Source organism: Leptosomus discolor, chromosome Z, assembly GCF_034619465.1.
Source record: "Leptosomus discolor isolate bLepDis1 chromosome Z, bLepDis1.hap2, whole genome shotgun sequence".
Lineage (NCBI taxonomy): Eukaryota > Metazoa > Chordata > Aves > Leptosomiformes > Leptosomidae > Leptosomus > Leptosomus discolor.
Genome location: NC_141419.1, coordinates 66,063,758 through 66,078,046, shown reverse-complemented (window position 1 = coordinate 66,078,046; position 14,289 = coordinate 66,063,758). Strand labels below are relative to the sequence as shown.

General features: G+C 39.8%; 1 protein-coding gene across 1 annotated transcript in view; it reads left to right on the top strand.

Moving 5' to 3' along the window:
* The window catches only part of ANKRD31 (ankyrin repeat domain 31), a 71,338-nt gene that overhangs the window by 12,445 nt on the left and 44,604 nt on the right, over positions 1 to 14,289 (top strand). Inside the window, exons 7-11 of the mRNA XM_086480116.1 lie at positions 2,564 to 3,226; positions 6,081 to 6,232; positions 6,677 to 6,804; positions 9,992 to 10,171; positions 13,292 to 13,434. Coding sequence (XP_086336242.1) covers positions 2,564 to 3,226; positions 6,081 to 6,232; positions 6,677 to 6,804; positions 9,992 to 10,171; positions 13,292 to 13,434 — 1,266 coding nt within the window. The remainder of the gene's footprint in view (positions 1 to 2,563; positions 3,227 to 6,080; positions 6,233 to 6,676; positions 6,805 to 9,991; positions 10,172 to 13,291; positions 13,435 to 14,289) is intronic.

The following is a 14,289-nucleotide window of genomic DNA, read 5'->3' as shown; positions in this document are numbered from 1 at the left end:
GTGGAGTCTTATTCTCTGGAGACATTCAAAACCCGCCTGGACACGTTCTTGTGTGACCTATTCTAGGTGGTCCTGCTCTGGCAGGGGGGTTGGACTAGGTGATCTTTCGAGGTCCCTTCCAACTCCTAACATTCTGTGATTCTGTGTGACACCCAGCCTTTAGATATTTATAAGCATTGATAAGGTCCCCTCTCAGTCTTCTCTTGTCCAGGCTAAACAGCCCTGGGTCTCTCAGCCTTTGCTTGTAGGAGAGATGCTCCAGTCCCCTAATCATCTTGGTAGCCCTCGTCTGGACTCTCTCCAATAGTTCCCTGTCCCTCTTGAACTGGGGAGCCCAGAACTGGACACAGTACTGCAGATGTGGCCTCACCAGGGCAGAGCAGAGGGGGAGGATAACTTCCCTCGACCTGCTGGCCGCACTCTTCTTAATGCACCCCAGGACGCTGTTGGCCTTCTTGGCCACAAGGGCACATGGCTGGCTGATGGCTAACTTGCTGTCTACCAGGACTCCCAGGTCCTTCCCTGCAGAGCTGCTCTCCAGCAGGTCGACCTCCAGCCTGTACGGGTGCATGGGGTTGTTCCTCACCTGGTGCAGGACCCTACACTCGCCCTTATTGAACCTCATTAGATTCCTTCCTGCCCAGCTCTCCAGCCTGTCCAGGTCTTGCTGAATGGCAGCACGGCCTGCTGGCGGGTCAGCCGCTCCTCCCAGTTTTGTATCGTCAGCAAACTTGTGAGGGTGCACTCTGTCCCCTCATCCAGGTCACTGATGAATATGCTGAATAAGACTGGACCCAGTAATGACCCCTGGGGAACACCACTAGCCACAGGCCTCCAGCCACACTCAGCACCACTGATCATAACCCTCTGAGCTCTGTCCTTCAGCCAGTTCTCAATCCACTTCACTGTCCACTTGTCTGTCCCACACTTCCTAAGCTTACCTGTGAGGATGTGGTGGGAGACAGTTGCAAAAGCCTTGCTGAAGTCGAGGTAGACAACATCCACTGCTCTCCCCTCATCCACCCAGCCAGTCATGCCACCATAGAAAGCTATCAGCTCGGTCAAGCTTGATTTCCCCTTGGTGAATCCATGCTGACTAATCCTGATAATCCTCTTTTCCTCCACATGCTAAGAGATAACAGCCAGAATGAGCTGTTCCATCGCCTTTCCAGGGATAGAGGTGAGGCTGACTGGCCTGTAGTTTCCTAGGCCCTCCTTCTTGCCCTTTTTGAAGACTGGAGTGACATTGGCTTTCCTCCTAGCAACAGCATCTGCCAGCTCCCTCAGCACTCACAGTGCATCCCATCAAGGCCCATGGATTTGTGAGTGTCCAGTCAGGGTACAAGATCCCTAACCCAATCCTCCTTAACCAAGGGGCAGTCTTCCTTTCCTCAGAAATATACATACACGCTGGTTAAACCACAGTTCTTCACACGGAAAGTAGTGCCAGTGGGGTTTTTTACCGATTGTTTAAAGTCTGCACAAATTAGGGAAGCCATCTAAAAAGAAACTGCAATTCATTACATCAAAGTAAGAAGTAGTCAGTTCTTAAAAAGGAGCGATTAGCTGCACAGGTACAAGATAGGAAACAGCAGAGTGGGGAATAATTTTTCAACAAAGAATGAGGGGTTTATAATGGCTTACAAACTGAACATGAGTCAGTGCTGTCAAGATTTCTGCCCTTTCAGTTTTATCATGTGTGAGCTTTATCAAAATTATGTTACCAGTGGTTAGAGGATTCCTGCACTGCCTGGTATTGCCGCTTGCTGGCAGCAAGAGTCTAAAAATGTACTGAAAGACATTAAGATCCAGTATTGCCAAGGAACAGCACTACTGTATACAAGTACAGGAAATATGTGTTTTAGGTTTGCTGAGGAATCTGATTTTCTCCCACAGAAGCGTTTGAAACAGGGATAGGAAAATAAGTGAAAGCGGTTTTAAGTGGTGTAAGAATGGGTGCACCTGTTGAAAGCAGCTCAAAGTGATTAGAAAAACAGTAGCAGTATTGCTGTTCCAAGAACAGTTTCGGTTTTGTGGTTCTGTACTCAGTGTGGAAACTCAAATGTACAGCCTCCAAACAGGTTTGTGAGGCACAAAAGCTCCATACCTGTGTGGGATCCACATAAGTATAACCAAACCCTCATATATTCTGTTTTACTAACTATGCTTTTTATGTTATTGTGAATATGTTCACTTTCATTATTTCTGGGTGACAGAAATTTTTAATGCCTTTCTTTTCAAGTCCTTTAACACCCTCAGGTCTTTGGCAATGGCTTAATATCTTTGACTTCATAACAGATTTAGTCTCTCTTACTCTGGATTATCACTGCTAGGGAAGTCAACAGCTGAAGCTGAAGCTGCTTTTGAAACAGACTTCAGTCTAACCTTTGTTAAGAAATGGTATGATTTCTCAGGGAAGGCTTTAAGTCTTGTAGTTTATGAAAAAATTGGAAATAAAATGTATGTATATATATGGATGACTTCTAAAGTGAATGTTAGTTACATGCTTTTTAGAAAGAGTTGTTCCATTCCTTTTTGTAAATAATTTTTTTTTTATGCTTAGATTTCACAGAAATTAAGTAATGAAGATGTGTTCCCAGAAATAAGCCTCTGTCTAGATGCCCTTCTGAAGGATATAGTAGTGGTTCCGAAGGAACAGACAGCACAAGATACATTTCTGCATGTTCTAGAAGATTGCCAGAGAACCTGCATGACCATTACTGTCACAGATGACAGAGTAAAAGAATGTTCCCCTAATAATGATACAGATCTTTCATCAACACCCCCAGGGAAGATTTTAATGGAAACATTCACTGAAAAGGGTATAGAGACTGGTGAATTTGACAGCAGTGATTTGTTGAGATCCCTCAGTGATTCTGAGAGTATTAAAATGATAAACCCATTGCCTGACAAGTTAGGGTGTCAGGGTCGTGCTGTTTGCATTGATCCATCAGCAGATGAGAGCAGTGATGCCCTGCCAGTACAGCTTGTGACAGCTCTGAATGCCTTGTCAGGATCTGTAGTAAAAACTGTCACTTCTGTAGTGCGAAATGAAACACAGCTTAACACCAAGGGAGAGCAGTTAAATTCAGAACCCAGTATTCTCCAGTTAGATGATGACTGTACACAAATAACAAACATGATTGAGCCTCAACTTGCTACAATTCAGGTGGAAGAAATAAAAGGCTTGATAGGATCTAACTTGCAGAGGACAACAAATGAGCAAGTATATACACAGTTTATTTAATCAATATTTGAAAAATAATGTTTAGCATAAAATATTTTCTAGAATGGCCAAATTACTTGAATCTTAGTAAAGAATAAACTGCCATCAATAACTTACATATTGAATACATTTCAATTATTTTTAAGAGTCCAGTAGTGTTTTTCTGTGTTGATATATCCATGTTATGAAAATGACTTAGCTTGCTGGGATGGGAAAGCCTAATAGAGTTAATTTGCTGACTGATGTGGAAATATATAATCAGTATGGAAGTTTCAAAAACTCCTGGTCCCCCTATACATCTTCTGTGGCTTGCATTCTCCAAGGAAGTTCCAAAACACTGTTCTGTTATTTCATTGTAGCACACTGGCATATAGCAGCCAATTTCAACTCTAGGTTCCTACCCGCTCTGGTTCTGGTTTTTCTCCGACTGTAGTATGCTGTTTTCTGCTATCATAGTTCTCACCACTGTAGCATACGGATGCTTTGCAAATATTAGAAAGAAATTATAGCTATGTCTTCCCTGTAGACTAGAGAGATTACTTACGGGGTTTTTTTACATGTATGTTTAGAAATTCATTTATTTTGTTCAGTTCTGCCTATGAAAGACTTACTGAAAAAACTGAAGCATGATTTTGTGTTCATGTCTTCCCTAGAAGAAGGCAGTATGTATAGACACAGCATGTGATCCTTCTCTCTGCTTCCTTCTATTACCCTGTGCTGTTCTGTCCACAGTGTTGTGTCCTGTGCTGTAAAGTTTATCTGGAATTTGGATTCAATAACAGAAAGGCAAAAATCTGGAGAGGAGCATGAAGGGAAAGCAACACTATAATCTCTTCCTATTTAGGTTATAGTAAGGGAAAGAGGAGGACACGTAGGAGACCCGTGTTTGGGCTGTAGAGTATAGTAGACATCCCTTGTAAAACCTGGGATCAGATTTTGTACTCTGTGTTGTCTTTGAATAATCTGGTGCTGCAAATCAGTGATCATCCAGGTATAAGTAGCTATTTAAGGTGATTTTACGGCCAGTTTGCTTCCCCACAATGGCATAAAGCATCCTAAGACTACGAGTTAATTTTGTCTTTTGGTGGTAGTATTAACTCAATATAACTAAGTAATAAAATGTGTCACAAAGATGGCTAATTTCAAGGTGCTGAAAGGTCTCTAGGCTAATTGTCTCAGAACTTTGCTGACTTACAAAGCTATTTCAGTGAAGTGTTGATTTCTGAAATTTGTAGGACAGCTGTGTGAAGCTTAGTCTGTAGATTTACTCAATATTGCAGTTAAGATTATGAAGCAGGGTCCTGTGGGAATGGGGATCTATAACCTCTTGTTGATTAATAATTGATTTTAGCTTTTTTTTTTTTGTGCCTCTATCTGCTGTACTTGAAGGCAGAAAGTAGGGATGCAATTTAATGAGGAAAAAATCCCAGTTAATTTTTTAGTAACTGTTGTGTTCTAACAGTATGTTGTTCACCTTGGTCTTTTCTCATCCTTGTTTCTTCAGAGAGTATCCTTGTTGTCGTGAGATAAGTACCTGAAAGAGGAGAGCCTGTACTGTCCTGTAGATGCAGTCAGGATGCTGGGTAGCCCATTTATTTTAATATATAGTCCATTATAGTGCAAGTGGCTTTTTTTCTCTTTGAAATGTTTTCTTCTTCTTCTTCTCTAACCCTCTTCCCATAGCAGATGTGATGCCATGTTTCCATTGCATTGATAGTTTCGTGAACTGAAGTACTTGGTTTTCCCCAGCTGCTGTGTTAACATGCATCATGTCTTCACCTGGAGGGACCGCTGCTAGAAATGCAGTTCACCTCTTCAGTAGCCTCTCTGCTGAATGTGTCAATTAAAAAAAGTAATTGGCGAATCCTCCATTTCAATCTGTGTCCCAAGAAAAGACTAACAAGTTCTCCCACACCACTGTGAAAGAACATCTGTGCGTGTGTGCTGAGGGTGTGTCCTAAGAGCTTTCAGCATTACTCAAGTGTGTAGTAAGCTAATGTGAGCAACTTGAGTGATACTCAGCAGCGTGTCACACTCGCTTGACTAAAACAGTGAATAAACTCAAGTAACTCAAATTAACTGCCATGTGGTGACATATATTTAGAGTGGCATTTCTCTCCCTTACTGTTAGAGATAATATAGACCGATCATTTAGGCTTCCCTTTGCACAGCTTAGGACGAGGTGAATCACTGTCACCTCTGAAAGTAGCTCTTGCTCTTCACCAATGGTAGGGGTAGTGAGGATACCTAATGTCATCTAGTTGCCTGGCTTTTAGAAGGCTGAAGTTAAGTGAAGTGAATCTCATCTGTCGTGGCTGTAACTCAGGGGTGGTATGTCTTCAGAAATAACTTCTCAGCTGGGAGAACCTCAGGTGAAACATGGTTCTTGATCTTTCGCACATTTCTAGGCTTGTGCAAGAGTGAGGTAAGATGGGCTAGCTTAGGACATCTTTAACATCACTTTATTTTTAGGACAGGAGCTCATGTCCATAGGAAACAGAGATGAGTCTGTTAAGTCATTTCATATGTCCAACCAAACAAACAACTTTAATGTTGTAACCACTTTTGTTTGCTGTCAGCGAGCTTAGATTTATTGTTTAAGTTATGATTCTGAGTATCCTAATTCCCTTGGCTAATTCTGCCAGGGACACATGGTGTAGCATGCTACTTTAGTCTCCTATGGCAACCTCTGTCTTTCATATTTGTAGATTTCCAGTCACTTCAGCAATGCCTCCATTGTCTGTAAGCACACATATAATTTGTAAGACAATGTTCTTGGAGCTCTTACATATACAGCCCTTGTTTTAACGACATCCTTACCAGTTGCTTGTAATATTTCTTTTTTTTGTCACAGCCTGTGGATGGTCAGCAGAGAGAGGAAGAAGTAATTTCAGATTACTGTGGTGCTGCCTCTAGAGAAAATCAAACTGGAGAGGGAAGTTCGCATTCAGTGGAGGCTGCAGCATGTGCAGAAACAGCTCAGACAACATCAAGGAAAGCGATGCAGTTAAGGGGGACCTCCCCAAGGAAGTGCAGAGATCATGTTTCCAGTCATCACCAAATACTAGAAGAGACACAGCAGAGGATGTCTCACAGAGACAATACATCAAGAAACAAAGCTAAGGATTTTGAGTATGACAAAATCATGCATAATATTCTTAAATTCTTTCTTTAAATTAATGTTACAAATACAATGCCTATAGAGGACTCATTCCTCATGTGACTGACTTTAAGTGATCAAAAGGTAAAGGTTTTACCTTTTTTTAAAGATCTGGAAGTTAGTTTCTCTCCTGATTTACTCTTTATTCAGTACTACCTAAGCTATCCAAGATACTTGTGTGCTATTACAGACTTCCTTTTAAAATAAAGTATGTTCACATTCTTAGCCCTAATATTGATTTGTATAGAGAAGAGAATATTTTTGCTGATTCTAAACCAATCTCTTGTCAGTAAAATTCAGAAATCTACTTCTAAAGACAAGCAGGATCTAGAAACCAGCGTGTGCCAAGATGTAGCTCTGAATGAGAATACAAAAGCTAAGCAGAGAAGAAGGAGCAAGAGAATTGAAAACAAACTGAGTAAGATACTATCTGATGTTTATCATACTTTTTTTTTTTGTTTTAACAACTATACTGAATCTCGTATAATTCATAACCTTTCCAATATATTGTGGTGTGGATTTATTTTAAAAAGTTGGTATAAACATTAATTTTAATAATTAAAATTATTGATCATTTCCCTTACTTGTTTAATCCAATATATTAGCAACCTAACAGTTGACTTGTGTGCATAAACTCCTTAAGAATCATGGGACTTCTTTCAGGATGCAATTTTTATCACAGTGTTACAGATGAAAAAGATATGGTGTATTCTGAAATGCAGAAGAAGAATGTTTTCATGCAGAGTGAAAATGTAGATCCTAATATGCATTTCTATATCCTTCTGTAATCTACTATTCTGTGTGCAACATCATTCTGAGGGCAGTGCCATCCCCAAGAATTGACCTATACAAAACAGTTTATTCTGTTTTGAATGCCTGCTGTTGTTATCCTGTCTTTTTTAAATATAGGATTATAGGATTATAGTGCCTTCACTACCACAGTCACAGAGCACTCTGAATATTTTTCCTTGCAGTGTGCTTTGTCAGAAAGATTACTAGTTTTCTATTTTACATCCTTTGAAGATGCATGCAGAGAAATTCTTTGCCGTGCAGAAGTGTGTAGAATACAGAATTTCGTCACAAGTTCTCACTCTAGCACCTTTAGGATTGGGGTCTTAAAAGTTGCACTTTTTTTTGTTGTTTGTTTGTTTAAACCCACTCAGTCTGGATTTATCTGTGCACTTACAATTATTTAAACAGGTTACAAAGTTTGGAAGTATTTGAAGTGTAACATCTACATTATAGATCTTACCAATGTGAATAATTCTACCCTCAATTAACAAACCTTCTCTTTTGCAGGCTTTTAATTATTCCCAGTGGAAGCACCGTTTTTGTGAGGCTTAAAGTTGTATGACTAACTGCTTATCTATTTCAAATTGACTTACTAGTTTCCACTCAAAAAAACAAGCTGTTGTTTTTTTAGCATGATTTCTGCAGAAAGAGTTGCACTGCCTGTAGAGGTAGCTTTTTGTTAATCTAGTCTAGCAAGTTTGTCTCCCTTGTGCATCAGACTTGGCAATCAAGAGTCTGTGAGTTTGGTAATTCACTGAAAAAATAGCCGCATGAAAAGTTTCTGTTTGGATCAGAAAGCATCGCTTGTTTTGCACAAGGTCAGACACCAGGAATGTGCTAGGGAAGGCAAGGTAGAAGTGATGGGAAATATGTCCTCCTGAGTAAGAAGTTAAATTGGGTTAAGTGTAACATAAAACTGCGCCTTGTTCCGTGTATGTCTATGCAGTTTAATCCCTCCTAACTGCTTGCATAGTTTAGACCAACTTTGACTGGGAGCTGCAATATCTTAAATGATTAAGGTCTTGCAAGGCTGGACAGATAGAGGAGAGGCTCAAGGCTGAACACTATCCATGTGCTCAGCTGAGCGAAGGTCCTGAGTTAACCCGTATCTATTAGATTCTAAAAACCTACACAGACTCCAGAACTTAAGAAGATTGGAACTTAGTCTGAGCTCACGGTATATCACTGTGAACGAAACAGCAGAGACATCAGGCTTTGTGAGTTACAGCTCTAGGAGATGTATGTGGTTTAAGGTCATACTTAAAATGTCTATTTTTGACACCCAAGTGGAGTTTTAGCGCCAGTGAGCCACATCTGCTACAGCTTGTGGAGAGGAGCAGTGTATATAGCCTGCTATCCTAAGGTTTTTCATTAGTAAATCAATTATTGGCCTAGGCCATGCATTGTGCTTTCATGCAGGCAATCCTCCTTCTCCAGACCCCTCACCAGCTTCATTGCCCTTCTCTGGACACGCTCCAGCACCTCAATGTCCTTCTTGTAGTGAGGGGCCCAAAACTGCACACAGTATTCGGGGTGCAGCCTCACCAGTGCCCAGTACAGGGGCACGATCACCTCCCTGCTCCTGCTGGCCACACTATTGCTGATACAGGCCAGGATGCTATTTGCCTTCTTGGCCACCTGGGCACACTGCCGGCTCACGTTCAGCCGCCTGTCAACCAGCACCCCCAGGTCCTTTTCTGCCGGGCAGCTTTCCAGCCACTCCTCCCCAAGCCTGTAGTGCTGCATGGGGTTGTTGTGACCCAACTGGCCTCCACCCATCGATCCAGCCTGTCCAGGTCCCTCTGCAGAGCCTTCCTACCCTTGAGCAGATCAACACTCCCAATTTAGTGTCAACTGCAAACTTACTGAGGGAGCACTCAATCCCCTCATCTAGATCATCAATAAAGATATTAAACAGAACTGACCCCAGTGCTGAGCCCTGGGAGACACCACCTGTGACCGGCCGCCAACTGGATTTACCTCCATTCACCACAACACTTTGGGCCTGGCCATCCAGCCAGTTTTTTACCCAGTGAGGAACACACCCATCCAAGCCATGAGCAGCCAGTTTCTCCAGGAGGATGCTGTGGGAAACAGTGTCAAAGACTTCACTAGAGTCTAGGTACACAACATCTGCAGCCTTTCCTTTGTCCACTAAAATAATGAACTAAAAATTTTAAAATAGTACCTTTTACATTTTAAGTTTTACATTTAGGCCTCACATTCCCAAGCAACTGTTCACCTTTCACTCATTGCAGAAATAGCTGAGCTGGTTTGAAGTAATGGAGAAAAGTAATCAGCAGGGAGCTAACAGTCCCAATCACTATCCTAGTGTGAATACGCTTTGCTCACAAAGCAGACGTTTTAAAACATAAATGAGTAAAAAAGAACTGCTGATAAATTTTACCTTTAAGAAAAGAGAAATTATTGAATAACTGACTAGCTATTGAAGTGTTCATCTTGTAATGAATTGCAACCTAGATTAGCAGTTTTATTATCCAGCAGGAAACAATGCACTTTGCAAAAATGTGATTAAAAAGGAAAAATTCTAAACACACTTTTACAAAGTCATATTCTTGTGTATTCAGTTTCAGTTGAGCTTTGTTATGGAATTGACTATGGCATCTTTTATTGAATGATATTATTATTAAATTGGTAATGTGTTTTTTGAGATACTTGTTTCTATTAGATTGTGTATTGAGCATTTTTTATCCAGAAACTTTATTACTAGAACTAATGCAAAGTGAAGCCAAAATAAGAGAGGAAAGATACTTTTCTGTTCAACAGATCAGATCTTTTACATTATTTTTCAGGGCAAGAAGCCTTTGGTAGGAATTCTGTATATCGTGTTGGCCCCATTTCACTTTCAACAATCAATAGGAGGAATATTTATGGTGAGACCTTGCTGCATAGAGCTGTTGCTCATCACGCTGTGGACCTTGTACGTAAAATAATAAAAGCCGGTGGAAATATAAATGTTCAGGATTATGCTGGTAAGTTGCAGTTGTATTAAATAACTATTTTCAAAACAAGTATCTACCTATAACTAATAAAAGTGCATATTTTGAGTTTCTGCAGTGGGCCAGACTGTAAGTTTGTGACTAGTCAGTAGATTATTAAATTTTTATTTTTTTAACTTTGTAATTGTTCATGAGAAAATATACAGACCTATGTATAAAAGTATCTTAAAAAAGAAAATTTTGTGGAAAAAGTAAGCACTTAAAAATTACAAAGTGATACAATTAAGTTTACTTAGCCATTATTCAGCAATCCTGTGCATGCTTATCACAAAACAGCCCCTTGATTAAATAATCAATGTAATGTGTAAAGAATTTTTTTGGTCCATTTCAGTGGCCAATTTGAGATGCCAAAGTTTAGATTTTCCAGTTTAATTTTTCAGTGAGTCTGATTTGCACCTTGCATCTTAGAGGAAGTCGTAGCTTCATAATTTAGCACTGCTTTGATTTTGTGAAGTTGCGAGTACTTGATATTTTGCATTTTTACTTCATCTTGGGCACAAAAAAAGGAAGAATGACAAATAGTGGCCAGCTGTGAATATTTTGACTGAAGCAATTCACCTTATCCAGCTTCATGTGTGATACTCTGTGGCAAAAGACGTTGCGGCACCCTAAAGTATCAATTGGTTGTTTCAAATGTAAGACTGTTGTTCCTTATTTTGCAGTTCCCCGTCTCATCCATTACACTCTGATAAACTTCCATAACAGAAAATGGTTTCACAGACAGCTGGCTCATTTGGTAGAAAACTTTGATTCGTTCTTAGAGTGTTTCCGTCCTGTGCAGTGGCTAGGATTTCACAACTCTTCTGTGGGAACTGTCTTCAGCAGTTAAAGGCTATTGCATAATACAGGCGTATAACAGACCAAAATTAAGGTAGAAAGTCTCTGTCTTCTGGAATATATTGACAGATAGATTTGGTGGGCAGCAAATTTAAGACTTTACAACATAGGACTCTAGCATTTGAGCTAACAAAGTGGCTCATGATGAACTTGTGCTAGAGGTAGATGAGGAAAGATTTTGTTGGTGGGTTTCAAAGCCACCTGCTGACAACAGAGGAACGTTGATAGTGGGGATTCAGCTGCAGCCTCTGTGGGCAAGTGTACTAAAGTGAACTGGTTCCAGTTTTTGGCCTCACAGCTGCTTCCTTTTTTTGCCTTTGCATGTTTTGCCAGGCTATTGTTTTTCATCCCCCAGACTCTCACTGCTGTTTCTTGGTGTGAAAGGAGCACAACTGCACAAAACGTGTTTTAGTTGAACTCCTTGAAGAGATGAGAGGGTGACCTAGCCCAACTTCTTTCTTTTTTAGGGAGGGAGGTGTAATCAGAAAGTAGAGTTGCCAGACCTGTGCCATTTTTAAATGCACTTTCATCTCACGCTTTTTGGGAGTAATTTTTCTGGTTATTATATTCTGTCTCTGTGCCTTTTGTCCTCCTTTAAGCCCTCCATATCTTAGTCCAGTATTATTCCTTATTCCTGTGCTACAGTACTTTGCTTCAGTACCTTGCTGAATTCTTGAATTCTTTTGTGTTTTTTTTTTTTTTCTCCTTTTTATTTCCTGGATGTCAGCAGATAGGATATGGACAACATGGTAGAGATACTGTCTGTGCTATCAGTTTGAGTTTTGATTCACAGTGCCTTGAGGGCGCTGAAAAACTGTTGCAATGAAACTTGTGTTTCTCCTTGGTCTGGAGCATGCACAGTGTCCATCCACAGTTGCTAAACTCTCATGATTATCAGTTGACCATGTTGCAGGTTCAATTTTTCAGGAGCTTGTTGGTATATCAGATAGAGCATCCTTTTTACTGAGAGAGAAATAGGTACTTTCCCCTGAGTGAACCTTTTTTATCCTCCCCTTAATGGATTTCAAGCTTTTGCTCCAGAGTATGGAGTTACTAGAGTTTCTTAATGAAATAGGCTCTATAAAATGCAAGTAAAATGTTTCACAGATGATACTGTTAGAAACCATTCGTCTTGAAGCACTGTCAACATTAGACAATGGAGTTAAAACCTAGTTGACTTTCAAGCATTTGGGAACAAAGACTAATAGCACAAAATTTTTTTGCACAACCTGATGCAAGATCCTGTGCCCATGATAAACACAATTCTATAAAAATATACGATATTCTGGGTTAGGTGGTGTATAAGAGAGCCTCAAGCGTTCTTTTTCCAATGAAATTAAGATAATTTTGCTTAATGGTAGCAGAACAGTCTTAATAAGCCTAATTCACATATTAATTCACATATTTAGGGTGTGAATTAGGCCCAGACAACCTTCTGATAATGGGAGATGGTTGAAGAGTAAGGCTGTCCATCAAAATGGTCTTCTGGAGGGCATGCTGGTTTGAGAGGTGGAAGATAGGCAGTGGAAGATCCTCTGTCTTTTTCCCTTAGTTTTCTCAGCCTGTGAAAAACAATCACATCATGAATGTTTAAGAAACTGATGCAAGGATATGCTAAATCCAGTTCAAAGACTTATATTCCATCTTTTATTTTTCCTCCACACTGCCTTCATGGAGTAGAATTGCTTTGTGGGTCATGAAGCTCATATCTTGGTTTATTCCATATAGCTGGGAATGGGCATGGATTTTCAGTAAGAATTTTTCATTCCTTTGTTTGAACACTCAAACTGTTCTTGGATGATCTTAGAAAACATTTTTGTTTGGCAGTAAAGACTCCAGGTCTTTAATTTTTCTCTTCTTTCTTACTTATGTTCTTCAGTATGGCTGTGTAAATTATCATGAAAAATTATCTTGTTCTTAAAATACCATATAGTTTTATTTGGGGAGAAATTACTAAGATATGGATGGAATAACTTATTCTTTTCTTTCGTAACAGAACTATCAAATGTAAAACTAATATCATTACAGCAGCACCTGGTTCTTCAGTAGGTGCAAATTTTGACAGAAAAATGAGGTCTCCCAACACTTATGACTCTTTCATAAATATTTCTTCATAGAATTTATTGTAAAATGCATCATTTTTTACATTTTTAGTATACTCTCTGAAATATTTATCAAATAGACAACTTAAAACTGACATAAAATTTTATATATTATTTTACCCAAATGTGAAATACAGGTTTTCCTTTTTCATAGGCTGGACTGCACTACATACAGCAAGTGTGGAAGGCTTTTATGGGATAGCAAATGAGCTTTTGAAAGCAGGAGGTGATGTTAATGCTAGAGGAAATGAACAAATAACACCATTGCAATTTGCAGTTGAAGGAGGCCATTATGAGGTATATTCCAAATTGAACACAAATTACGGTCTAGGAATAGAAGTTATTGTTGTTGGGTCCAGAAGGTCACATAATCTTTTTACATGTGGCTGTTTTTTTCAGATTATGGGTAAATTCAGGAGCTTGCAAGTCCATTCTGCCCAATTTCTGTTCAAACCATTCCGTGCTTTACAAGATTTGTCCAAAAGCAGAAATTAATTGAATTTTCTAACAGCTTGCGACAATGGCTGAAGTACTGAGGAACAGGTTGCTACAGTTTAGTGCTACTTGTTTCACTTGTTTTATAATCACCTTTCAGAATAATTTATGATGTGAGCAGTCTTCTGGAGTTTTAATGACTTTTTTTCATGGTTTAGTAAATGTGTGTATCGTGTGCAGCCACAGCCATGCACAGACATTTTTTGTGTATTAATGCATAGCATGGAGACTTACACAGACACAGCTTTGTATTTTGTATGGTGTCCTGGTTTTGGCTGGAACAGAGTTAATTTTCTTTTTAGTAGCTGATACAGTGCTGTGTTGTTGTTTTAGGGTGAGAATAATGTTGGTAACACACTGATGTTTTAGTTGTTACTGAGTAGTTCTTATCCTAAGTTGAGGATTTTTCAGTCTCCCATGCTCTGCCAGCAAGCGGGTGTACAAGAAGCTGGGAGGGAGAAAGGCCAGGACAGCTGACCTGAACTAGCCAAAGGGATATTGCATACCATAGGACATCAGTCTCAGTATATAAACTGGGAGGAGTTGGCTGTGGTGGGTGGATTGCTGCTCGGGTATTGGTCAGCGGGTGGTGAGCGATTGCATTGTGCATCACTTGTCTTTTCTTGGGTTTGATTTCTCTCTCTTTTGTAATACTCC